This window comes from Hetaerina americana, unplaced genomic scaffold (assembly GCF_022747635.1).
Source record: "Hetaerina americana unplaced genomic scaffold, ioHetAmer1.1.p SCAF_1, whole genome shotgun sequence".
Lineage (NCBI taxonomy): Eukaryota > Metazoa > Arthropoda > Insecta > Odonata > Calopterygidae > Hetaerina > Hetaerina americana.
The window spans coordinates 95,312,434-95,338,748 of NW_027286069.1; the positions used below are offsets into that span (position 1 = coordinate 95,312,434).

The 26,315-nt window shown below is 35.2% G+C and overlaps 1 protein-coding gene across 1 annotated transcript in view; it reads right to left on the reverse strand.

Annotated features, from left to right (window-relative positions):
• LOC139691944 (dentin sialophosphoprotein-like) overlaps positions 1-26,315 on the reverse strand; it is a 105,603-nt gene that overhangs the window by 70,697 nt on the left and 8,591 nt on the right. The window contains exons 5-9 of the mRNA XM_071589941.1: positions 22,105-22,310; positions 21,289-21,501; positions 6,926-7,099; positions 3,846-3,977; positions 2,565-2,714 (exon numbers count right to left, since the gene is read on the reverse strand). Of these exons, the coding sequence (XP_071446042.1) occupies positions 2,565-2,714; positions 3,846-3,977; positions 6,926-7,099; positions 21,289-21,501; positions 22,105-22,310 (875 nt within the window). The remainder of the gene's footprint in view (positions 1-2,564; positions 2,715-3,845; positions 3,978-6,925; positions 7,100-21,288; positions 21,502-22,104; positions 22,311-26,315) is intronic.

Consider the following 26,315-nt stretch of genomic DNA (forward strand, 5'->3'; position numbering starts at 1 on the left):
TGTATGTTATTATATAACTTGGTTTTAAGTCAAATTTAGTTAGCTCTAAATTGCCAGTGCATTCGACGAAATAGAAATCATTTGCACAAAATGGCACATTATTTCATTGCTTCTTAGTTAAGGTATGCGTGTCACCAGTGAAAAACATTTCCTAATATTATTTTTATATTAGCGCTCTATCTAATCCTTTATTGCCCTAAATTATTATTTTTTTCAAATTGTCCTTTCAAAATTCAGTGTGATAGGGACAAACTTCAGGTTTGTAATTCCTATTCCGCACTCTTGCCCCTCACATACGTAGATTAGGAATCGTTATCATATGAAACAATCCCCAAGTTAAATCAGTCCAGTGAATGATTATGTTAAGTATACATTTTGGAGATGGTCACATGTCGGAAGAAAGCAGATGCCGTTTAGGATAGAATTATACACTGCCTCCTTCCGCCTTCCCCGAACACTGGCCGTGGGCATTCCCCGCCACCCAACCTAAGGGATCAGGGGAGCTCAGTGATGGTACGCCAGCAGGAAATCGTTGGACGCGACAAGAGGAGATGATCCATCTCATTCTCTCTTGTGCGTCCCTTCAAATAGCAATTTGGGTGAGCTAACAAATTATGCAGACCAATAGGGTCATATTGTAAAATGTTTGGTTTAACTTCCTTATTAGGTGATGTATCTATGCAAACTCATCATCTGAGACTCCCGGATACTTTCCCTTCCTCCGATTCGTCAATTAATTGATCGGAGCTTTAATTCCCCGCTATGCCCTGTCTGATTAGAGCATAATTCTTGCGGTCTTAAACATTCTACACATCTCAATGCAGTTGGCTGCATTTGTACAAAATTTATTATGAATTGTATCTTTCGGCTACATGAATTTTAGTAAATTTTCTCGACGAATTTAATGAACTAAGTCATTTGTTTAAATTTGTTCATCTGTGCTAAATGTAGTGGAGTACTGCAAAGAAATCATCACCATAATAGGAAACGATATTTTGCAAAGGAAAGTGAATGGTGATCTTAGCAGACGGAGATTCTTTATGTAGTGGGAAACACTGAAAGAAGCATAAATATTCTACTCCGATATGGGGCACCAGATTATGATATGGGTTTCGCTTTGAATGAATAATTCTCAGATTATTATTTGTGCGTCATTAATTTCAAGATTTGTCATAAGATTTACCATGATTTGAAACATTACACACCAGTACTTTTAATATATCATACTTGTGTAACTGTTTTTCTCAATCTAAATATAAACTTAGAGGCCTGAACTAAATTAATCGGGGGCATTTAGTTAATTTTAGTTACCTTATAAGCATTATGCTACAGGTATCAAGGTGGATTATGAAATGCCATAAGTGCATTTTCCATTTCAAATATAACTTGAACAGGGGGATCGGAATTAGTGCGGTGGCTATCGTACCGGCTACCCACCCAAAGGGCTCAAGGGTTCTAATCCCGGCGGTGTTGAATATTTTTCAGAGGTATCTCGATCCCTACTTGAGGTGCTTTGTGGAGGGCACTTTGAGTGAGTACGCCGTCCGTCGGATGGGACGTTAAGCTGCGGACTCCTTGGCGCCTTTCGTAAAGAGTAGGCTAATGCCGACGCCGGGTTTCTCTCCACCCTTTCCTCCTTTCCTGTCCATCCCCAATGGCGCAAATGACCTTAGCTGTCGGTCGCCTCCCCTAAATACTACTACTACTAACTTGAACAGTATAAACCTATTTCATATTACTCTAACTTTGGAATGCCTTCAACAGTTTAACTTTTATTTTGTTATTAAATATTAACATTCATTATTTTTTTAGATATGTCTACATTTCTATGGTAGTGGACTAAGTCTCGAAATTTTTTTCCATTTCTGTTAATATTAAACATGATTTGAATTTGGTATTTAAAAATTATTTCTATTTTATAAAGGAAAATACGGATATAAATTTATAATCAACTTCATGGATGGAAAAAATCACAGTTCAGAATTCATTGGTTATAGCTGGTAAGGATAAAGCAATGCTGTCTTTTCCAATGCTATCGACTCTTTATTCAATGATGAGATAAAATAGGAAGAAATTTCTCCTTTCAAATTATGACTGCATTATCATTTTGCTTCGTAGAAAAAGATACTACCTGGGGCGGAATAGTGGGACAGAATATATGACTTTCAGTTTTCATTTCAACGGCATTTAGATACTGTTGCAATCTAGAATGAGTTGAATGACAAATTTTAGCCTAATTCTAGATTTATAAAACAGATACAAAAGTATTAATCCCTTCGAGGTTAATACTTTTGCGTCTGTATTATTTGTAAATTTGGGTTTATAGGTACAATTAAATTTAAAGCACAAAAGATATTAATGTTATCATTTATTTAACAATGTTATCATTTTTAATGACAAGTCTCAGCATATAGTTTATTAATATTATATTGATGAAACAGAAAAGGGAGAAATACAGGTATAAAATAATCAAGTTAAAATTTTATTAATATTAACAAGATGATCATTTAAATCTGTTATTTCACATTTTGCGTTAAGCGCATTATTAAACAATATCATGAGACCCTTCAGTAACATCAGGAGGGTGTCCTTGGCCGCAGGATCCTCATTGGTGGCCGGTTGATCCTGCGTACCAGTAGATGAATTATCATTTGGTTGCTCAGGTATGGGAGAGAGATCGGTCGATGTGTCGGGAGAACTGTCTTCAGGTGCATCTGATGTTGGAAAAAATGATAGTAAATAATATGTTTCTAACAGGAGCATTGATATATAAATCTTTAAATCACGAATTAATGAAACTGAAAAGAAGTGTCCTTTCAATATGCATGAATGTGCACACCTACAGTCTATTATTTATAACAGTATTTTTACATGCTTTTTAAATAATTCCAAGGATTTATTTCTCAAAGTCATAACCATGCAATATAAACATCCAAAATTGAGATTGTAATAGAACAACCAATAAAAAATACAGCGAAATCCATCCATGATTAAACATTTTTGAAAACGGAAAAAATCACAATGGGGTATGCGGAATATGTATTCTTTAAAGAAACTATTTTGATTTTCAGTATGCCGTAATTCGTGATTTATTTTAAGTATTAAAACATATATTTTTAAAAGTCATTAGAAGGGTGCGACAAAATAACTTCCTTTTTTTAAAAAAGCAAAACCCCTTTAAAAAAGGAAGTTATGTTGCCACAACCTGAACATCGCAGACTTTAAAACTGAAACCAGCTATTTGGTAACAATTATAATTAGTAATTAATTTTTGCTAAATTGACAGCTATATGAAGAATTTCAAATTGTCAACCGTGAATTAGGGTTGAAAAATCTAAAGCTTACATAATGTTACACACAAAACAATGAAATGATATCAGTATTATGTATATATATATATATATATATATATATATATATATATAAATTTCCATTCACATGGATACAGATATAATGAAAATGGATAGGAACACACGCAGGAATGGCGGGGAAGGCGGATCGAGCAGATCACAAGCGCAAAAACGTTTCCTTTAAATCTCTGATAATGACGGTTGTGCCGTCGAAACGTTAAAACATATGTGTGTCCTTTTCTGTGTTTAAAAGTCTGGGGCCATTCGGAAATCCTTCGGGCACCCCCAGCTCCCCCCAAGCTGTGTGATTTTTCAGGTTCCAGGTATACGTATTATATTTATGTGTGTGTATTGTGTATATTTGTAGAATATTTTTTGAACCATATCATTATATGCGTTTAAATAGAAATATCCATTCACTAATCTGTTGTTGAGAAATATACATAACTGAGATTCAAGAAATATAAACGTCATAATATAGACGTTTCTACATACCATCGACATTTTTACTGTCGCTCCCGTTGTCTAAGTCCACTGGAATCACTGGAATCTCTGGCGTTGTTAGTGTCCACACGTCTTCCGCGGGAGGGGTGGTTGGCCCGAACTTTGAGGCGTCGTTATTATCCTCTGGAATGCATATTTAATTAAAAATTATTTTTTTTCTTAAATTCCTAAATAAATCGATGTTAAATTATATATATATATATATATATATATATATATATATATATATATATATATATACATATATATACTACCTTGATCAAAAAGTTCCCGAAATAACCACCGTGTGGCGCTCCCATCGTTCCGATTTGAGTTCTGTTTTTTTTGTTAAATTGGTACATCTGTTGTTGATATTCCCTTTAAATCTTAGTGTCATAACTTGACATTTGCAAAAGTTACGTAGCCAAGAGTACATCTATCTCTGTGTGTGTTGGCGATTTTTTACAATTGCAGAAATGGATTTAAATTTGCAACAACGAACTAGTATTAAATTTTGCGTAAAAAACGGATTTAGTGGCGCACGGACGTTGGAAATGTTGGAAAAGTGTTTCGGCAACGATTCTCTAAAAAAAAACGGTCGTTTACCAGTGGCACGAGCGGTTCAGAAGTGGTCGTGTGTCAATCGAAGATGATGAACGCAGTGGCAGACCATCGACATCGAAAGTCGGTGAAAAAATTGATAAAGTAAAAGAAATGTTGGTCAATAACCGCAAATTAACCATCAGAGAAATAGCGGAGGACTTGAACATTGCCTATGGATCCGCCCAAGACATTGTGGTTAATGATTTGGGTTTCCGTCGTGTAGCATGCCAAAAGACCTCAATTTCATGCAAAAAAGAGACCGTGTTGACGTCGCAAAAGACATGATTTGCGAGGCTGAATCCGATCCCACATTCATCAAAAGGATCATTACTGGAGACGAGACGTGGGTTTATGAGTACGACACGCAATCCAGACATCAGGCAAGTGAATGGCGTTCACCAAATGAGCCGAGACCAAAAAACCACGTCGTTTTCAGTCAAAAAAGAAGGCAATGCTGACGGTTTTCATGGATTACAACGGTGTAGTGCATCATGAATTTTTGCCAGAAGGCCAGACAGTAAACAAAGAGTATTATTTGGGCGTTATGAGACGTTTGCGTGAAGCAATTCGCCGAAAGAGACCAGAAATGTGGGCAGAAAACTCGTGGATTTTGCACCATGATAACGCACCGTCGCACAGTGCTATCATTATTCGTAATTTTTTGACGAAAAATGCAACAAATACCATCCAACAGCCACCGAATTCACCTGATTTGGCTCCCTGTGACTTCTTTCTGTTCAATCGAGTTAAAAAACCATTACGGGGAACGCGTTTTAGCAGCCGAGAGGAAGTAATGGAAAAATCGCAGGAAGCACTGATGGACATACCGAAAACCGAATATAAAAAATGTTTCGAGGATTGGATCAAGCGCTGGCATAAGTGTGTTGCAGTCGATGGGGATTACTTTGAAGGGGACAATATAGATTTAGATGAATAAACTTGTATTTTTAATTTTCTGAATAAATTCCGGGAAATTTTTGATCAAGGTAGTATATATAATCTACTATTGTTCCCCCTGAACTATCAACCGCTGACTTTTCATTTATATATATATATATATATATATATATATATATATATATATATATATATGTATATTGTATATATATATGTATATTGTATATATATATGTATATATATATATAACCAGATTCGTAAAAACTTTGATATGGAGCGTAGCTATGTACGGCGCGGAAACGTGGTCATTGAAGCAGGAGGATAGACTTAGACTGGAGGCTTTTGAAATGTTGGTGTGGAGAAGAATGGAGAAGGTGAAATGGACAGAGAAGAAAACAAATGAGGAAGTACTTGGTATGGTGGGCGAAGAGAGGGGTTTGTTGGGAGAAATCCTATTGAGGCAGGAAAAGTGGCTGAAGGGGGTATTGACCAGCAGCGGGATGTTGAAGACGGTAATTGAGGGGAAAATGTTAGGCAAACGAGGAAAGGGAAGGAACAGGATAGGGATGTTGAACGGGATGAAGGGAGGAAGAAAGTACTTAGAGCTGAAGAGGGACCTGCTGTAAAGTAGGATGTTGTGTTTTGCTAGGAGTCACAAATTATTTAATTAGTAATTATGTCCATCCAAAAACCAACCTTAACCGGTAGATGACCTAATAATAATAATATATAAACCATAAACACAGTAATCAACCCCAAGGTCGGTTTGGTAGGTGATGGTAGAGTTCACCCGGTACTGAGCCCGACGGCGTGAGAAATTCACACATCAGGGTAGGGGGGCCAGTTCCTTTCCCTGTGCCGGTTAGGGTTTCCCAGGAAGACTTGGTACCCCGAAAACTCACACAGTTTGGGTTCAGCTGCAGGTGTTCCGAGAGGCTTGCCTAGGAATCGAACCTTGGCCCTCCGGTCAGTAGTGCAACACTCTACCCCTGGGCTACCAACACTCACACACATATGTGCACTCTCTCACACACATACACACGTGTGTGTGTTGGTTATTACTATTGTTTATATTTCAGTAAAAAACAAAGGTTACAAGATTATTTTTTAAAGGTTACAAAAGTATTTTTTTGGGAGGAGATCCGCGTTTTCCGGAGTGGTTGTACAGGGATAGTTTGCTCCTAGGGTGTGTTTGTGTGCATGTGAGTGTATACATAAAGGTTTTGCATTTACCATATGTCTAATACAAAGGAAAATGTATCAAGTACTTAATCGTGTGAAAAATGAAAGTAAATACATCGATACATGAGAGTATGAAGATTTATAAAACTTTTAAGCGCAGGATAGGAATCTCTGTTTCTCGTATCCTGTAAGAGGATGTTCTTTGAAATGTAATTCATCTAATTGACTCTACATGATGTAGCATCAAACGTTCCTTATCAACCAAAATGTTTTTGACAGTTGCAATTACAATTCATGGAATATAATTTTATTCGTAAATAAATTGTTTTGAGCTAATCCAATTTTGAGGAATTTATATAATCGAGTAACAGGAAATTGAATGATAAGACCATAAATACCTTTCTACGTACCATTAGCATTTTCATAATCTACTATTGTTCCCCCTGAACTATCAACCGCTGACTTTTCATCCGGGTGCTCTGAATCCAAATAAGGCATAAATTGAGTCCACAATTCTCCATAGTTCTGAGTGGCTGGAACATTCTCTGGGTCAACTTGTGGGCCGTTCGTTTCCTCCAATAATTCTAGAATTTAAGATAAAAATATTTATTACAATTAGTCATTTCCCAACTCTAAGGAGTTTCATGTTTTCATGTTCAAAAATTATGTCACCAGTCTATAAATGTGAAATAAATGGAGTCAAATTAAGGAAAGAATTCCACATAGGACGAATTATCCTTTATGTTTTGATTCCACCGTGGCAATTGACCCTCCATATTAGACACTCGATTGTTAATATTTAACATATTATGTATTTTTAAATTTTATCGTTTTAAGCTTCTATACTTGACGTCGGCTTAGTCTAAAAAAGAGAAAATGCTTCATATCACAATCCTACAGAATTCGTCTGCACAATTGTCAAGAGGAAAGTTTTCTGACTGGGCAATTAAAGATACTTCAATTTTCCCATTGGTCTATCATGCCTGGTGTACACGTATCATTTAAGAAATTTCAGATAAAAACTTTTGAGTGTCACCAACGTCATCAAACTAAGAGGATGATTACGCTCAGGAGCAACGAAATATATCAATTTACTCTTACCTGGTAAATACACGCTACCTGCCTTTGCGCTCACAACAAGCAAGACGAGTGCAACTGGCCCGAAAACCATTTTTGCGGTTACAGCTCTCTCTTGCCCAAGAAGCTTAAGAACGGATTCTGAATTTGCTCCCAAACGGCCGCCCTTATATACACCTCTCCCTTCCATTCCCCCTTTGCCCCACCTATCTCCCTGCACTCTCATCCAGGAAGTTGTTGTTTCGTTCCGCACACGAGTATATTATCATTTGAATATACCAAATATTTGCCTCGTACTTCAATTCCAAGATAATTATAATACTTTAGTCATCTTGAGCAGTCATATACTCACATCATCGTTTAACCAAAACATATAAAATTAGAACCCAATGACAAGCAATATTAAAAGGTCAAAAAATATACGTCATATCATTTTGTTTTGCTTGCTAAGTTTTAACTTGAAAGTCAACTGTTCCTGTTTCGATATACGTTGGAATTTCTTGTCGTATGAAGGAAGCGACTGAGTGTAAATGATAAATATTGACGTTTATGCATCGCACGCTCCTGTGTTACAGCATTTAATTCAAGCATACACCCACTTTGTTTTACTTTGATGTTGTTATGTGAAACATGCATGTTTCCCACGCAAGTGATCAGTGGGTACGCATCGCAATACTTAGGGCATGAAAATTTGTTCCGCTATTCCAATACTACACTCAAAAAATATTTACATACATATATTCTAGTATTCTTACGAAGAATCATTAACGGTTATGCATATGTGTGTTTGGTACTCTACCGGCTAATAGGTTTTGGGTGGATTCAGTCGACACAATTGTGCAACAATGCATTTACCGCTTCCTCTGGCCTAAAATATGCCCTAAAATTGGACGCTAAAGTAAATCTCTTTTTTATTCCACATCCCTATACCATCCCTTCATTCCATCCAACACGCCTAATCTGTTTCTTCCCCTTCCCCGTCAGCCCTACGTTCTACTTTTATCATTTTTCAACTTCCCATTCCTAATCAAAACACTTGAATCCCTTTTTCCTTCCATCTTTTGATTTCTCCCAACAATTGCACCTCCTCCCCCACCATACCCAGCTCTTCTTCGTTTGTTTTCCTCTTAGTCCACTTCACATTTTCCATCCGTCTGCCCACCCATATTTAAAAATATCCAATCTATGCCAATTATCTTTCTTCGATGACCACGCTTCCGCGCCACACAAAACTACGCTTCATGTCAAAATTTTAACACAAGCCTTTTCTTAACATACTTACCTAGCGTACTTGTTATGAAATCCCTAATCCTTGTATATGCTTCTTTGCCCAAAGCAATTTTTATTCTCATGTCACAGCTATTTGACCATTTTGATTCAAAACATTTCCAAGAAAGGTAAATTGTTCCCATAATCATGGCCACCCATTTTAACAAATAAATTAGAACTCGCACTTTTCGAAAACCTCATAACCTGTGTTTTAATTACATTGATCTTTGTCCCGTGCCCCTCGCTGATTTTTTTATGAACTCGGCATTGACGTAACCCCTTGTCTAATTGAAAAACTAGAGCCTGATCGTTCGCAAATGTGTATTAATGAATTCCCCGTCGACTTTCATTTCTATATCCAATTATTCCATGCTTATTTGCCATTCCCTCCACGCATATGCTGAAAATCGCGGATGATTATGGCCACCCTTATATTATTCAAGTAGTTGGAGACATGTACAGGTAGTGGATTAGTCACCTAGCCCTCCAATCTACTCCTATTTCCTGTAATTCATATGCATGTGTTTATAATATATACCTAAAATATTTGATGGTTTATCTCACTTCTGTTGTCATTAAATATAATTTCATTCTTTCTACCGTGTATTTGAAAATAAATGCGATGGAAAATGTGAGAAAAGGCAAAATGTTTCTTACAAGTTTTTAATAATAATAAAAGAAATATTCTTCTGTTTACACTGAATTGTCACAGTAATCAACGTTGAACAAAAATGCGTTTTTTGTCTGGACGAAAGTGGCGTGATTGAGAAGATATTCGTTTGAAGGGCGCTGGGGTAGGGGGCGTAGAGAAAGATAATGTCGGAGAGAGGATAAGCCTTCTCCATGGGGAATAGAGGTATAGAGGGGAGTAACGTCGATGGTGGCCATAAGTAGGTTGGAGGTGGAAGAAATGGAGACAGAATTTAAACGGTGGAAGAAGCGATATGTGTCCTTCGTGAAGGAGGGCAAGGAGAGTACAAGAAATTGTAGGTGGTGGTCAAGGAATGCGGAGATCCTTTCGGCGGGAGAGTTGAAACTGGAAACTATAGGGCGACAGGAGATGTTAGGCTATGTCGCCCTATGCCCCTCTCTTGCTTACAGACGACCCGCCAATCTCAAAAACCTTCTGAGATCCACCAACCCTTTGGCTCCTCAATCTGACAAATTTCCTCATAATTCCCCTACTTCCAACCGCCCCCGATGGAAAACGTCTGCTAATCACATCATCTCCACTCTCCCCAATTACCCTCATTGCCCCCTCACCTCGTTCCCATAATTGCCTCTCGAAAAACATCATGTTTATCTTTTGTCACGTGTATAATGCACTCCATTTTACATAGGCGAATGCATTACCCCCTTAACCATTGGAATGAACAATCACCGCTACTCCTGTAATTTTGCCTCACTCTCTTCAATTCCTGTCCTTTCACACGTAAATTCTCACAATCTTTCCTTCGAATGGTGTTTTTCCCTAACCATCCTAGAATCCCCACCCGATTCCGCCACCAAGATAGATGAGAACTCGCGAATCCGCTCCGGCACCAGAAAGGAACTAGCCCCCCTGCTCTGATGTGTGAATTTCACACGCCTTTGAGCATAGTACTGGGTGAACTCTACCATCACCTACCAAAGTGACCTTTGAGTTGATTACTGTGTTTATGGTTTAATAGGAATCTGTGACAGATAAGACCCCAGTTCGACGTGACTCATTTCCCTCCCAGCCATTTTTTCATGTTTGGAAATGAAAATAAGTAACTAGGGGTAACTTATAAGGGGTTAGTAACATTGTAATAATTCGAACTTAAATTCCATAATATTTGCCATCGAAACTGCGCAGGTGTACTCCCATGAATTGCCTTAATGAAAGAGATTTTTTTTACCAAACGAGGACGTTTTTTCTTGATTTCTTTCCTCAACCGGTGCCATAAGGACGCATAATATTCTCCATTTAATCGTTTGTCCTTTTTTCTAGTAATCGATTTAGATGATTCCACATGTATCCCAAAAAACTGTGGCCATCGCATTGCGGACGAATTTCATCGTCTTCGCCTTCTTCGGAACTGGATCGCCTTTAGAAACCCACTGTTTTGTCTGTTGTCACTGTTGCCCCTGGAGAGCAGTAGTGTATAAATGTTTCCTCTAAAGTTATGAATCGATGAAACCCGTCAGATGCGAGAGAAAAGTACCAAACCAACCTCCGAATCGACCACACGACTGCGTTTCTCCACTAAGAGCAAATGCGGCATCTATTTTGCCGAGATATTTTCCCACCCCACTTTTCTATAAAACACTGTACTTTGTAATATACCCGTGTCTTCAAATAACTTGCCTACTTCGACATAACTCAATACCTTATCGTGGATTTTGTCAATCATTTCTGAGGAAATCACTCCCACTTGACGTCCCGAACGATTTTCGTCATTTGTGGATGTACAGCGACGATTAAAACCAATTACCCAATTGTAAACAGTCGCAAACAAATGTGCCATAAACTTCATGAACTATCGGCTTTGATCTCTTTCGTTGTTGAGCCTTTTATAAAGAAGTCTTTGATCACCACACGAAGCTCATTTTTTTGCATTTTTCTAACCGAACAAGTTTCTTTACTTCCATTGGCTATGAAAATGAAACCACGAGATGGATATATCTAAAACTTTAACAGCTATCTAGTATGAGAGATGTGACTTATGGAAAGTAAAACTTTTACGCTACTATGGTCGCCATCTCTTGGATTTTAAAGGACTTATTGAACGAACCTCGTATAATACATTTTGGAGGTCATGCAGCCCCCTTCTCGGGCGAAGTAGGATGACCATGTAAATATGGGAAGGGGTCCGTTTAAGATGGAGAGGGTTGCAAGAAGAGAATCAGAAGGCTGTATCAGTGGGAGTGGGGAGGGAATGGTGACTGGATGTTGTTAGTGTGATTGGTTTAACCCCCAAAGCTTTTTGAAGCCAAATATGTCCACACTCGCTCAAAGGGTCTAATCTCATTTCTACCTCCTTTTTCAATGATAGAGGTGTAGATATCTCTGACAAGTGTAGACTATCTGACAAGGTGGCCATGAGCATATAGGGTAAATTATATTGAGTATATAATGCTGGATGGTGGACCCCTGAAGAAATGGAGATATTGTTCATTGTTTTTTGATTTTTTGTAGATATAAGTGGTTAAAGTGTTATTTTGAAGAAAAACGTTGATGCCTAAGAACCTAAAATAGGAGTCTGAGATCTGAAGATGTTATGGATATTAAGAAAGAAGACCTTAGATTTGTGATAGATTTGGATAGATATTCATGTCTGTGAGTCCAATGAAGAAAGATATTATCAATGAAATTGGTCAAGAAGAGTTGTATGATATTTTGATTTTGGACAAATACATTTTTAAGAAGACCCATGGCTTATAACTGGGCCAGAAAAGTAATCGTGAGAGTGCCTTTTATCTGAAAGAAGAATTCATCATTGACGTCCTTTTTGGTTAATAATAATTCTGCCATGTGGATGAGAAAGTTTATACAGGGAATGTGTGGTATGGGGCATTAAAAGAGGTAAGAGTTGGAAAATGCTTACCTTTTGTACGTGGGATGGCAGCATTGAGAAAAGTGGCATTGAGGGTGACCTGAAGTAAGTATCTTTAGGGAGTGCAGGGGGCTTAGGAAGAGATAGGAATTTTATATAAAGGAGGGGAGGGACGTGATGATGAGTTGTAGGGACTGGTCAATTAATGTGGATATGCATTTTATAGGGGAGTTCATTCTAGAAACTATAGGGCCATCCAGGATTGTTAGGCCTATGATTTTTTGAGAGAATATAGAAATTGATGTGATTGCGGTTAGGAGATGGAAGGTGGTGTGTTCTGTGAGAGTCGATCGATGGATTCAAATTTCTACAGATAGGAAAGGATTACTTTTTGAAATTCCAGATTGGGATCTTTGGGGGGTGCATCAGAACAGATCATGTAATTGGAATATTGCCTCAGCAATATGTATTTTGTCCAATGTGACAAAATACATATTGCTGAACTTTTATCTGATGACAAAATGATGAACTTTTATCTGCTCTCATTATTATAATGATGATGTTGCAGGATAATGTTTTGGGGGAAGTAATTGATGGTAGGTAAGGTGTTTTGATGAATTTATGGATGGAAGGAAAGATTTGTTGGATATTTTACTTTGAAAGAGTTTGTTAAATATTTAATTGAGATGGTTGAATGGGAGTATTTGGGGCTTGAGATCCAAATGTGGAAGGGATTTCTGAGTGGAGCAGTAATTTTGGAGACACTCATGGAACTTTGTTGTGACTACTAAATGATGCAATGGCATGTTACAGCAGAAGTTTACAGAATTGACAACACTTAAACAGTGGGTGATTCTAGAGTAAGGTTCAAAGGAGTTCATTCAAGTTTTTAAAATAAAGTGCTTAACTCAGTTAACAATTACCATTTAGCTTTACTTTACAATTACTCATCATTTTGTTGAATTTTTCATTTTTGTACATGCATTCCCTCTCAAAATGAGGGGGGTTCTTTGAATTTGCAGGCATATTTATTTGGAGTTAGGGGTTGGGATGTTTGACTTCCATTTCCACTATTGTTTTTTATTTAAAAATCAATGACCTAATTGGAAGTTACCACTTACTAACGTTTGAGTCTTCAGATGATTCCTTAAGTGAATAAGGTAATTAATTTTACCTACCTCTATTCATGGATCATTTCCTCCTATTTGATCTTGCATGAGTAAAGGTGGCAACATTAGGATTATAAAAGTCCCAATTCTATATGATCACCAAATATGTACAATTAGAAACAATTATTTGGTCCTTAAACTTTAAGCTCCATATTCATTGAATGCCTATCAACTTGTGATGCTCTGGTTGGAATTACACAATAAATTATGAAGCTCTACTATTCACACACACAGAAATGCCCTCAAAGTTTCTAGTTAGATTTCCAAATTAAAGTAACTACCTCACATTAAAATGATTTCATTTGTTAGTAAAATTGTTGGTTTTAAATAATTATTAGAATATATTCTTTTATATTTGCTAGTTTCTAAGATCTTATTTGATAATGCTAAAGATATTGAAAATTAAGTAAAAATATTGGCATTTCAAGTTTTTCATGAATATTTGGCAGTGAATTTAATTCTTTTGTTGAGATAAATGACAGAGTTCATAGAAACTTGGATATTGATACCCCATGTTCTTGATTAACTTATTTTAATTCTAATGCTTCATACATTTCAATGAAGCTGAGCATAATATGACAGTGAAGTTTGAAGTTTGGGTTAGGAAAATAAAAAAAATAACTAAATGCTGGTAATTGTTAATTATAAGTTTATTTTCTCAACAAAGAATCCTTTGGAAATAAAATTTATGTTTTTTCAATTAATTAACATAAATATGTCAGTGAATTTTTTGAAGTTGTTTGCAATAAGGTTGTTTACAAAGGATTACATTCATCCTGTTACCTATCAAAATTGCAAAATGCTGCTTGTGGAGTACATGTATAATAATATAATATATTTATTTGTTCAGCAGAGACAGTAGAGTATTGAGAATACATGACAGGTTTATAGGAGGCATGTGATATAGGTGGCATTATTCCTGAATAGGAATATCATATTTTCCCACCAATAACACGGGGCATTATCTATACAAAAATGTTCAGATGATTGAAAAAAATTACAATGGACGTTATGTGATGAAAACTAAAAAAATCCAAACATAGATGTATTTTTACACACGCACATCCAATACAGATGTATTTTTACACACACTGCATATAATTTTTATGGGCATATATGTATGTATATACAGATGCTCTGAATCTATACACGCTCCAGATAACTATGAAGCCCTGGGCACACAGTATCTATACAAATTCATGATAGCTACAAAGTTCTGGGTGCACATTATACATAAGGTGCATGTTATTGATGGGTAAATACGGTACTAATACATTTATGACAGGAAACTAATATACACTTAAGTTATACATAAATGTTCATTTGCACTATAATAATGCTCATCAACCAGAAATGGTGTGCATGTCAAACGAAACGAATTACAGGAATTCATGATGCTCACTTGATCAGCATACATGAGACATTTGATACTGTTAGCAAGTAAATATGAGGGTAAATCTTTGATAAATATTTAAAAAAGTATTGGGCCTAGCATAGATCCCTGAGGTACTCCTTCAGTCACCGGGACAGGGAGAAGACAGAAAAATATTTCAATCTTTGTAGAAGACAGCCTTTAGTTATCGGTTAGAAAAGTATGTCTTTAGCCAACTCAGAGCAACTCCTCTTATGCCAAGCATCTCTCATTTTGTTAATAGTATTTCGTGATCTACCATATCAAAAGTTTTGCTTAAGTCATAGTAAATTCCCATTACTTTGTTTTCAATATTTATTTCATTTATAATTTAACTAACAGTACCGATTAGAGCTTATTCTGTTGATCATCCTCTTCAAAATCCAAACTGATTTCAAAATAAAAGGTTATTACTTTCAAGATAATTAATAAGCCTTTGACAATCATCATTCTCAAACACATTTCCAAACTGAGGGATAATTAATATTGACCCGTAATTACTCAAGGTGTTCTTGTCACCTTTATATTTATAAACTGGGACAACCTTATATACCTTTAGATCATCAGGATACACACCATCAGAGAGAGATTGATTTACTAGGGAGTAAGGGGCCAGGATAAACCTTTGTGATTATCTGAGAACCTTACCTGGTACACTGTCTATATCAGGTGAGTTTTTTACTCCTACTTACTACCAGGAGTGTAGCCCACTTTCACTGAAAGGATTGAGGTGCATTGTCTTGCCTGATCTTATTTGGAACTTCATAATCTCCCTTGAAGTGGGCTGGAATGTATCGGGTAGAAATGAACTATTGAATGAATCTGCTATTTTAGTAGGGTCAGTTATAGTACCACCATTTTTATCATTAACATAAGGTGGTGTCCGGATTAAGTTGCGGGTCATGTTACTCTAAATAATTTTCCAGGCTTCTTTCGAGTAATTAGATGCTTTCCATAACCATGCATTATCATACTCCTTTTTGGATTACCAAATCAGATACCTAAACTGTTTCTTAAGCAGAGAACATTGTTGATTAATAAGTGGTCACCTGAGGTTTTAACAAGTATAAACATTTTCTTAAGGGTCGTTAATATGTTGATAATTTCAGGTATGATTCAAATTTTGCTTGTCTCAAAGGAATATTTCACAGGCTCAAAAGGAAAAGCAGCATCAAAATTATGCATGAAAGCTGAATAAAACATGTTATAACTATTATTAAGGGAGTCTTTCCGGTATACCTCTGTCCAATCTTGATTTCTAAGTATTACCTGAAAGTAGTTTTCAATAGAGTCATTAAAAAATCTATTGTAACTAATGCTTTTTAGTGCTATGATCCGCTTTCCACAAAAAATAAATTCTACAGCAGAGTGGTCAGATAGGACAGGATCAAATACCATGCAGTGAGTTTGGTGTGCATCAAAATCTGTAAAAACATTATCTAGTAATGTTTGGGTGTTAGCAGTGACTCAGGTTGGTGTGTTGAGTAATGGTTTCAGATTATATGAATATAAGGTTTGGAGTAGCTGTTTCTGCTCATGTCCATCCATCAACAAATTTCAATAAAAATCACCACCAAGAATGGCTGTTGGTCTTTTAAAATGGTTTATCACTGAGAATAGCAAGTTATCCAGTTTTTCTTGGAATCTTGAGAAACTTCGTAGTGGAGTTTTGTAAGCTACTAACACCAAAAAGTTTTTGTTTGAAAATGAGCACTTGATGGCAGAGCACTACAATGTTAGCTCTGCATTGAGATGCTGAGATACATGTGACATATTGCCAAATACTAGAGAACTCTTAACACAAATAATCACTCCACTATGACGATGATTTCTCAGTCAATATTTATCACCTATAGCATAACCTGGAATTGTTATATTCATGTTTCTAATCCTGTGCTCACTAGTGCAAGTCAGGTCTAGTTTTTCATTGAACACAACTTTTTCTAGATCAGCAAGCGTATTATTTAAACATTGAATATTTATCACTAGTATTTCAAAATGAAAGTAGACTGATCCTCTATTTATCATTGCAGTCCCACCAGTTGAATCAGGTACAGAATTTAACTTGGAGCCAATTTTTGCCAATATCGAAAAAGAAAATCATTCGACAAGAATATTTTTGTGCCAGATGACTGGGCTTCTCAAGGAATGTATAAGGTCACTCTCAGTGGATATACGGAAAGATGAGTTAATACTCTTGGTTGCCAACTGCTCAATTTCCACTTCACCTGAGAATGTTCTTTTAAGGTATTTAGCAATGTCTGCTACAGTTGTATCCTTATAAAATCGCCAAACATGCGAGCTGCTCATCCTGGGAACACCAGTGAGATTGCAGCTTTCAGGCTCACTAATGTCTGCAGTGCCTTCAATCAGCTTCTTTCTTCAAAGGCGCTGGTGCCAAATTTTTATGATATCATCATGATCAGGGGATAATGGACCACTTTCAGATTCACTGCAGATTTTTTTACTTATATTTTTTAGATTAGAAATTGCATTTTGATTCACATCATGACCACTTGCACCGAATGTGTTCATGCAACTGCTTCTTGTAATGTAGGCTTGTAGACACTCTCGTAATGTAGGAAGAATTGTAGATACTCTTGAGGCTGAGGTATTGATGTTTTCCTGGTTGCTGATTTCCACAAGAGTTAGCAATTCCTTAAATGTACTAGCCTTCATTTTGGCACTCTTCGAGGTTAGAGTTGGTTCTTTTATCAAAGAAACAAGCACCTTAACACTTTCAGTAAGGGATTTGTGCATCTTGTTTTAAATTTTGTCTATAAAAGTAACCTTTTCTGATTTTTTATGACAGTAGATTCTGGATTACTTGTTAGACAGATGAGTTTATTCTTCAAGTACTCGATGCCAACAGCTATGCTGCTTTGCAATATCTTACAGAATTCTAAGAAAAACCTTTACAGTAAACTTTCTTGCCTTCAAATAAGGTCCGTAGAAACTGCGCAAGATGCTGCAACACTAACTTTTAATGGAGTCATCCGCTAATGTGCATTTCAATGCAATAATTTCAAGAATTTCAATAATTTCAACAATCCTGGTTAAGGCAAATGATTTTTACACTCTGAAATTGTTGCGTTCAAATAAGGTTTTAAATGATATTTCTTTAAACCCTGTACATTTACTGCAAAATATTGGTGGTCACTGGTCACATAAATTGATCTTGTCAATTAATTTTGATTGAGTTTTTGCAAGAGCCACATTTTCATGTATTACATTCAGGCAACATTTATTAATTAACAATTCATTCTCTTTTAAAAATCATGATAAAAAAGTACCCAATCAGTGGTACATACCTAGTTATTAACAGGTGTAAGCTGGAACATGTGAGGGAGAGTTTCCCATTGCCTACTATAAATAGTTATTTAAGATTGTTGCTCAAACAAGGGAGACCATAGCCTCTCCTAGGCATTGCGTGTTCTCTTAAATTTCAAAGGCGATGATTCATATTATGTTGGCCAGCTATTTGAACTGACTAATAGTTATTTTTTATTTTTTATGGCAATACCATGCATGGAAAAGGCATAAATATGGTAGGATTAAAATGGATTGACTAGGGGAAGTTTTTTAATCATTGCACCCTGGGCTTTAACTAGCCTGCCATTCAACAAATATTTCAGCTTTCATCATGAAATAATTGAGATAATTTCGAGTAACATTTCATTCATGAATCAGTTCAAAATTTATTGAACATGAAATTGAGTAAGGCATATAAGAATTATACGGTTTACTGATGGCTTTTTAAAGGGTCAATTACTCACCAAAGACTTTCATTTAAAATATTTATTCAAGTTTATAGTAATTCATTGAATGCATTTCAATCAGTGGTTTAATATAGTGCACTTCTCATGTAGCTATATACCCACACTTTTAAAAGCAATATGATACTTCTCACAAATGATCTATAGTATTTATCTCCCACAGATTAGACAAAGTAGACCTCTCTTGTTTCCTGTTGGTCACTATCATATGTTCGTCTATATATGCATACAAATATTGTTTAATTTTTTGAAGAAAATAATGTACAATTGTAAATATAGTTGATCATTGATAATTTTACATAGATAGGTGTAGATACTTTTTCAATCTTTTATACATTAATCAATCTTGTCATTGAAGAATATAGGAATATCCAGTTAGCCTGTAATTAAATGATATTATAGTAATTAGTTTTTGGATAATGTTTTGCCCATGTGTTTCTGAAAATACATGGCACAATTCTGATATTGCTGTCCATATTGGCCAAGGTTGTAAAATGGCTTACATTTAAATATTTCTTAAATAAAAATTCATGTTTGCCAATAACATAATATTGCAATTTTAATTTACCCAATTAATACTGCAATCCATTCATATATCGAAATACTGATGATTTATCCTTATCAGGAACTATTTCAATACATGGCATGAAGGCATAGGTAGGTACCTACAACTAAGGTAACTATGAGTATGGATGTGTCGGTTATTTCTGCTTCTATCAAGGCACATAATTAAGGATTTGATAATTCAAACCATGATTCTATCATACAGGTATATGCTTGGATGATCCGGTTATTCAAAAGAGATTCGAAAGAAATTTCTTGACTATATCATGATTTACCAATTACGGATACTATGGATACTCAAATTGCATAGTAATAGACATTTGATGGATTTTGGAAACGTCATGTTCTGATATAAGCTCTGCATTATGTTTTCTACGTTTTGAGTATTAACATGGCATTTTTCTATGTTATATCAATCAATTGAGACTAATATGCTATGCATTGGGAATTGGTGAAGGTACCTACTATGGACTGAATTCAAACCTAAATTGTTGACTAAAGATTTAATCTTCTTGGAAACACCTATTGGGGTTAATCATTAGTTCAAAATATAAAAGACATTTTACTAGTGATTTTACCCCTTTTGGGAGAGGAAACAAAAGCTCTTAATCAAAGTTTTCAAAATTACCAAGAACTGATTCTGAATCAGCAAAAAATATATTTATCTTTGGGTACACTTTGAGTGTTAAAATTATTTTCAAAATTTGAAATATACGATACACTGAAGAGATTAGGGTAGGAATCGACTGAAAAATAGGATACCTGAATGTGATCTCAATGATACCTCCACAGCAATATGCCCCAAGCATGTATCAAGTTTTAAAATATTACCAGTCCTAACAGGTATTAGTATTATTTAACTGTGGAATGGTTTATATTTTCATAAGGAAAAATCCTTGTGCATATTCCTTTGGTTTTTGATTAGTAATTAACCAATCACTTTCTGTTTGATGTTCTTTTAAATGATTGAAATACACCATGCAGAAACAAGTTCTAGTATCTGACACTAGATATTTGACATAGAGCTATTTCTTATGAAAATCAGTTCTATCATAAAATTAATTGATACTTACAGTCTAACTTGCTGTCAGAGTAAGCTGAAAAATCAGAAATAAGTGAATTAATTTTCAGCATTTAAACAAAATGTAAGGAACAGATTTTCAAGATTAGGAATTAATTCAGAAATTAGGGCAATGGTTGAATGTTTAGGTAGGTAAATTTAGGAATTTATCATTAGAGCACAAGAATATTTTGATCAATTTTTCTGCTTTGAAAATGAAGAGTTAATGATATCAATCTATTGAAGCTAGAGTATACTTCATTTACAAGCTATATCTATTTTTAATGAATTTATTTGACTGTTAAACTTGCAATTTATATTTACAATCCAAAGTAATAACTTGTATGGAAAAGTGCAATGAGAAAACAAGCAATGATAAAAATAAGAAAGTTTATTCAATTTCTTTTCTTAAAACTTTTTCTTGATTCGTACAACCTCTATTTCTAATCTGATTTTGCAAAACAAAAGGGCCTGCAGGCAATCTTTTCATACATTTATTATGAAGGTTGATACAATTGATTAGAGCTGAATCAGAGACTTTGGGTATTCCAAAAGTAACATATTATTTGTGGAGTGGTGAAATTTAATAATATGCAATGTTTGAGAGCTGTTCAACCTCTGAAACTTGAAAAATGGAGTGTTACATATCTAGTATAAAATTTTGCTTCTGAAAAAATCTCATACAATTAATAGTGATACAAAAAGCATGGTTCTTTCCATTAAATATTTCCCTTGAGTGCATATATATTAGTTAAAAATTCACCTACTTGAAGACATTTAATTTAAGCTAGTAATTTTAAAAAGGTAATTGTTTATGAGAATTAATTTAACTGATTGTATGATTGTAATTTTGGTGGGATCCTATTTACATATAGATTCCTCTCTATATTCTAAAGAGTGACTTCCTTGTTGTTAATTGAATGACTTACTTGTGTTTAGATAATTTGCCACCACATTAAAAACTTCAAAGGAGCTGACACCAAAGAAATTAGGAGAGCCATCATCTCCTAGAGTTGCTAAGGGTTCCAATTGTTCTCGTTGGTAGTCAGCTACTCCAATTGTAAAAACAACATTGCCCTCAGCCTTCAACTTATCTGCTGCTGGAGTTGGATCTGTTGTGCTGATACCATCTGTCACCAGAACTAGAAAAATCAGAGAATTTTAAAATGCTGAAGAAAATTCAAATATTCACCATTCATTATTTAATTCTATAAAAATAGCAAATAAATGACAATAAAATAGTTATAGCATATTTATAAATGTGTAATGAGCTAATTATAGGTTTACAGTAGTCGTTAAATTATGCAGGTCAGAAAAAATTAGTCCAAGTGAGGCTTTGGGTATATTATATCTTAAATGAAAATGATAATTGCATTAAAGATGGTAAATGATAAACTTCTAGCCAAATTAAATTATGAAAAGGATAATGTAGGTTAAGTGGAGAAGGAGTTAGATGTAAATAAGGATTTGAGAATGGGGAAATTTGAGAAAATATTGGCAACTAAAGAAATACATACATGCTAAAATAGGAAGCAGTTGCACTTATTGCTTGATTATTTTTTCTTTGAATGAATTAAAGAAGAAAAGATAAATAAGTACCTTTTTAATTGGTACCTTACTAATTAGTATCTTACTTAATGTACTACTTAGTACCTTACTAATTAACATAATATATACTTTAACTAAAATGATCTATAAATTCTTGAAAAAGGACAAAATAATGCATGAAAATGCATTGCACTCACAAATTAGAGTCAAGTTGTGCACAGCATTCCTTGTTATTTCAGTAACAGCCAAATTCATTGCATTGAGAATATTAGTGCCTCCTTTTGTATAAACTATTTGATTTGCTTTACTGAGGAAATCACAGGTGTCATTTGTTCCCAATTCAATGTCCACATCAGCCACATGGCTGAAGGTAATCACTCCTGCACTGCGATTCATTGACAACCTAGGAGTATAAAAACATTTGTTTATTTTAAGTCCACCCAAAAGGATAGTTATAGGGCAATCTTATCACAGTTGAAATAAGTGCATGTTTTATATCATTTAGTAGATATGTTGCTATTACTAAGAACCTACTGCAGAAAAGTGTAAAATTATAACTCATAGTCACATTGTAAAGGGACCTCAAATGTTGGTGAATTGGATATTACATTATTTAGGCATACAGTTTATATACTAGTTATCAGTGCTTCCAGTTTATAGCAACCATAGATTTATGAGTTTTGGAAAAGTCATGTATAGGTTCTACTTTTCATATTAAAGGATTGCATGTGTCTCATAAACAGATATTTGATATTTTTTCATTAACTAGAGCATGTATCAACATCAGATAATCAACTTGTAGCATTCCAAATGTATTAAAATACTTCAATCCTAATTTTATCTACAGTTAAACCAGCTATGCCATTAAAACTTGCCTTAATTCTGATAATGATCCTAATTTTCCTAATAAATTATAAAAGATAATTTCAACAATCCAACTATTTTCTTCAAAATTTTCAAGTGCACCACCAGCTACTAATTCTGCTTCAACCCTCGCATGAGTAAGCATTAGACAGTTGCATGCAGTTGTAAATTTTGTGTTTAATGTTTATACTCTGGTTCTTATTCTTGTTCTACTTCTATTGCATAAAACCTACCCACTGTGGCAAGTTATTACCCTCTCCTACTTAACAATAACATTTATAATCTCACTCAATAAATATCAATAATGTGCATAGAATGGTAATATCCCATTGATTTGGTAAAAAACACCTGGATGGAAATGAAAGATCTTTGTTAGTAGTAGTGCAAAATTATTACCTGGTTCCAGGGGAGATTTTAGTGAGAGCTGTGTATGTATATAAGTGGGAATTGGGCATGGTAAATTGTACCGCAACACTGAAGTGGTATAAGTTAAAGTGAGGCTTTAACAAAGGTAAAATTTTCAATAATGGAAATTCTGCAGTGATAAGCAGTACACAGGCAAAATGCTAACATGTGTGGGGAAACTACTCGTTACATATGCATGCTCTTTATTCCGCATATGTATGCAAACTTTAGTAATACCAGATTAGTAGAAGAATACAATAATTGTACATGAAATTATAAGAGGAGGGAAGTATGACAAATAACAAGAATGGAAGAGCAATTCGTTTTTATAATATTCCAGGAAAAGGATTCAGTAGTGTTGATAGGATTGCATTAGGAAGAGTTTGGTAAAATCTTGGAAATACAATATGATCTGAGGCCTAGTTTATATTGACCATATTTTTGCACTCTAGCAATGCATGGATTAGTGAAAGAGATTAGCATCAATTTTGGGTTGGCATTCAATTTGGAAAATATAAGAAACTGGTGGAAGGTATGAAGATAAAGTATATCTTCTGAAATAGTAAAGGAGCAGGATTTATTTATTGAAAAACAATGTGCTAAAAAGAATGCTGACTTCAAACCAAGTGTCCATTTTAATGGAAACCAAAAGTTACAAAGTTGAAAATCCCAGCTGAGTAGATGGCTCATGGTCATGGATATAATAAAATTTAAAAAAATTCTCATTAATGAAACATTCATAGATTGTTGAAAAGAGTGATTTTTCTGTTCCAAAAATTCCAATCATTTTCAGATTACAATTTCACCACCAAAATATTTGTATCAGTTGATAGTTTACTTCAATGGCTAATTATTATAAGAATGAAATTTAAATTCATATTCATGATTAAACTTGAGATGAAATCAGTAAATATAAAAATAAATTGAAGCTAAATACTATCTATTTATTTTCTCAATTTAAATATGTAGTCATTTTTTTAAACAAGGGGATCAAGATGATGTGGTGGCTAACATACTGGCTTCCCATCAAAAGGGCCTGGGTTGGAATCCTCGAGAAAGATATTTCTCAATGGCATCCTGATTCCTGCTTGAGATGCTTTTTGTGGAGAGCACTTTGAGAGAAAATGACATCCGTTGGATGGGACATTAAACTGAAGACCCCTTGGCATCTTTTGTTAAGAGTAGGCTAATGCTAATGTCGGGTTTCTCTCCATTCTTCCTTTCCCATCCATCCCTAATGGTTCAAAAGACCTTAGCTGTCAGTTACCTCCCCTAAAACTACTAGTACTTTTTTTTAACAAGACTGCCAGTTTGCCAAAACTTGGTCAAATGGCACTGGAGATCAGAGAAAAGCTAAGTTGAAAGTAATGTAATATTCACTTTACTACAAATATAAGCATATTTGGGCAGGAAACATTTCATAAGTGTGAGAATCAATCTTAACTCTCAAATCATGGATCTCAAATAGAAAAGGTGTTGATTGATGAATTTCTTCTGAGGCATGCATTCTATGGGACTAAAAGTATCCTAAAACATTGGCATAGGCACAGTGGGGAAAGAAGGGCAGTTGCTCCCACCCCAACTATCTAAATCTCACCCCACATTTATGTATTATTGAAAGCTGCTGGCTATAAATAAACCTTTCAGGTGGCTCTTTAAGCTTGCCATTTTATGTAAAAAAGAAAGGCTTTAGATAGTAACATCTAGAAACTGGAAACTATTAGAATGAAATTATCTTGCCATTTCAATTTCAGTCTTAAACTACAATGAAATCTCTTTCCCTTATTCTTTTTCAAGTGATCAACCCCACACAGCCACACACCCTGCCCTCCTCTTATCGGCTATCTGAGCCTCTCCCCATTGACATTGCTTTCCTCTTGTGGAAGTCACTTTACACACCTTTCCCATGACTATTGTCACAAAAATATGTATGAACCAGTCTAGGACTCATTGTGGTCCACATTATTATTAAGGCAATCTACCGGTTAAGGAAGGTTTTGGATGGACAAATAAATATTTTGTTTCTCATTACAAAACACAACCCAACATCCCACTCTACAACAAGTCCCTTTTAATCTCTATGTACTTCCTTTCCCCCTTCATCCTGTCCAATATCCCTATTCTATTCCTACCCTTCCCTTATTTGCCAAACGTTCTCCCATCTATCACAGTCTTCAACATCCCTTAGGCAATCAATATGCTTTTCATCCATTTTTCCTGCCTCCTTCTAATTTCTCCCAACAATTCCTTCTCCTTGTACACCATGTCTAGCACTTCCTTGATTGCTTTCCTTTTGGTCCATTTAACCTTCTTCATTCTTCTCCCCACCCACATTTTAAACACCTCCAATCTACTTCTATCACTCTACTTCAGTGACCATGTTTCCACGCTATACATACCTACGCTCTGTATCAAAGTTTTGACGAGCCTTTTCTTAACATCTTACTCAACGTACCTATCATTAGTTTTCCTCCTCCTTGTGAAAGTATTTTAGTTTAATGCAATTCTTCTCCTTATTTCCCTACTACTTCGACCATTTTGGTCCAAAACTCTTCCAAGATACGTTAACTGCTCAACCTTTTCTAGTTTTTGTCCTCCTATTTAAATGTTAACCTTAGTCTTTCTCTTTCTGGAAAATTGCATAACCTTTTTTTTTATTTATATTAATTCTCATCCCATATATATTGTACTGAATTTCCAATTCCCTCCGCAATACTTGCAATCCTGACTGACAAAATAGAGCTTGGTCATTAGCGAACCTAACTGATTTTATGAATTCCCCTGCCGACTTTCATTCCTATCTCCAGTTCATCCCATGCCTTTTTAATCATCTCCTCCATATATAAATTGAACACTTCCGGTGATAATGTGATAATAACCCTGCCTTAATTCTCTTTCTAACACTGCCCATCCGAATTCTCTGTCCCCCAATCTAATCTGAGCGGTCTGAGACATGTACAGGTTGTGGACTAATGTCCTGTCCAATCTATTCCTATTTCCGACAATAAACTCATTAGTTTTTTCCAATTCACTTTATCAAAATCCTTTTTGATATCTTTGAAACAGGCAAATACGTCCTGATTGTATTCTATAATCATCTAGATTAGTGATCTCATCACTGCAATGGCATCACGCATAC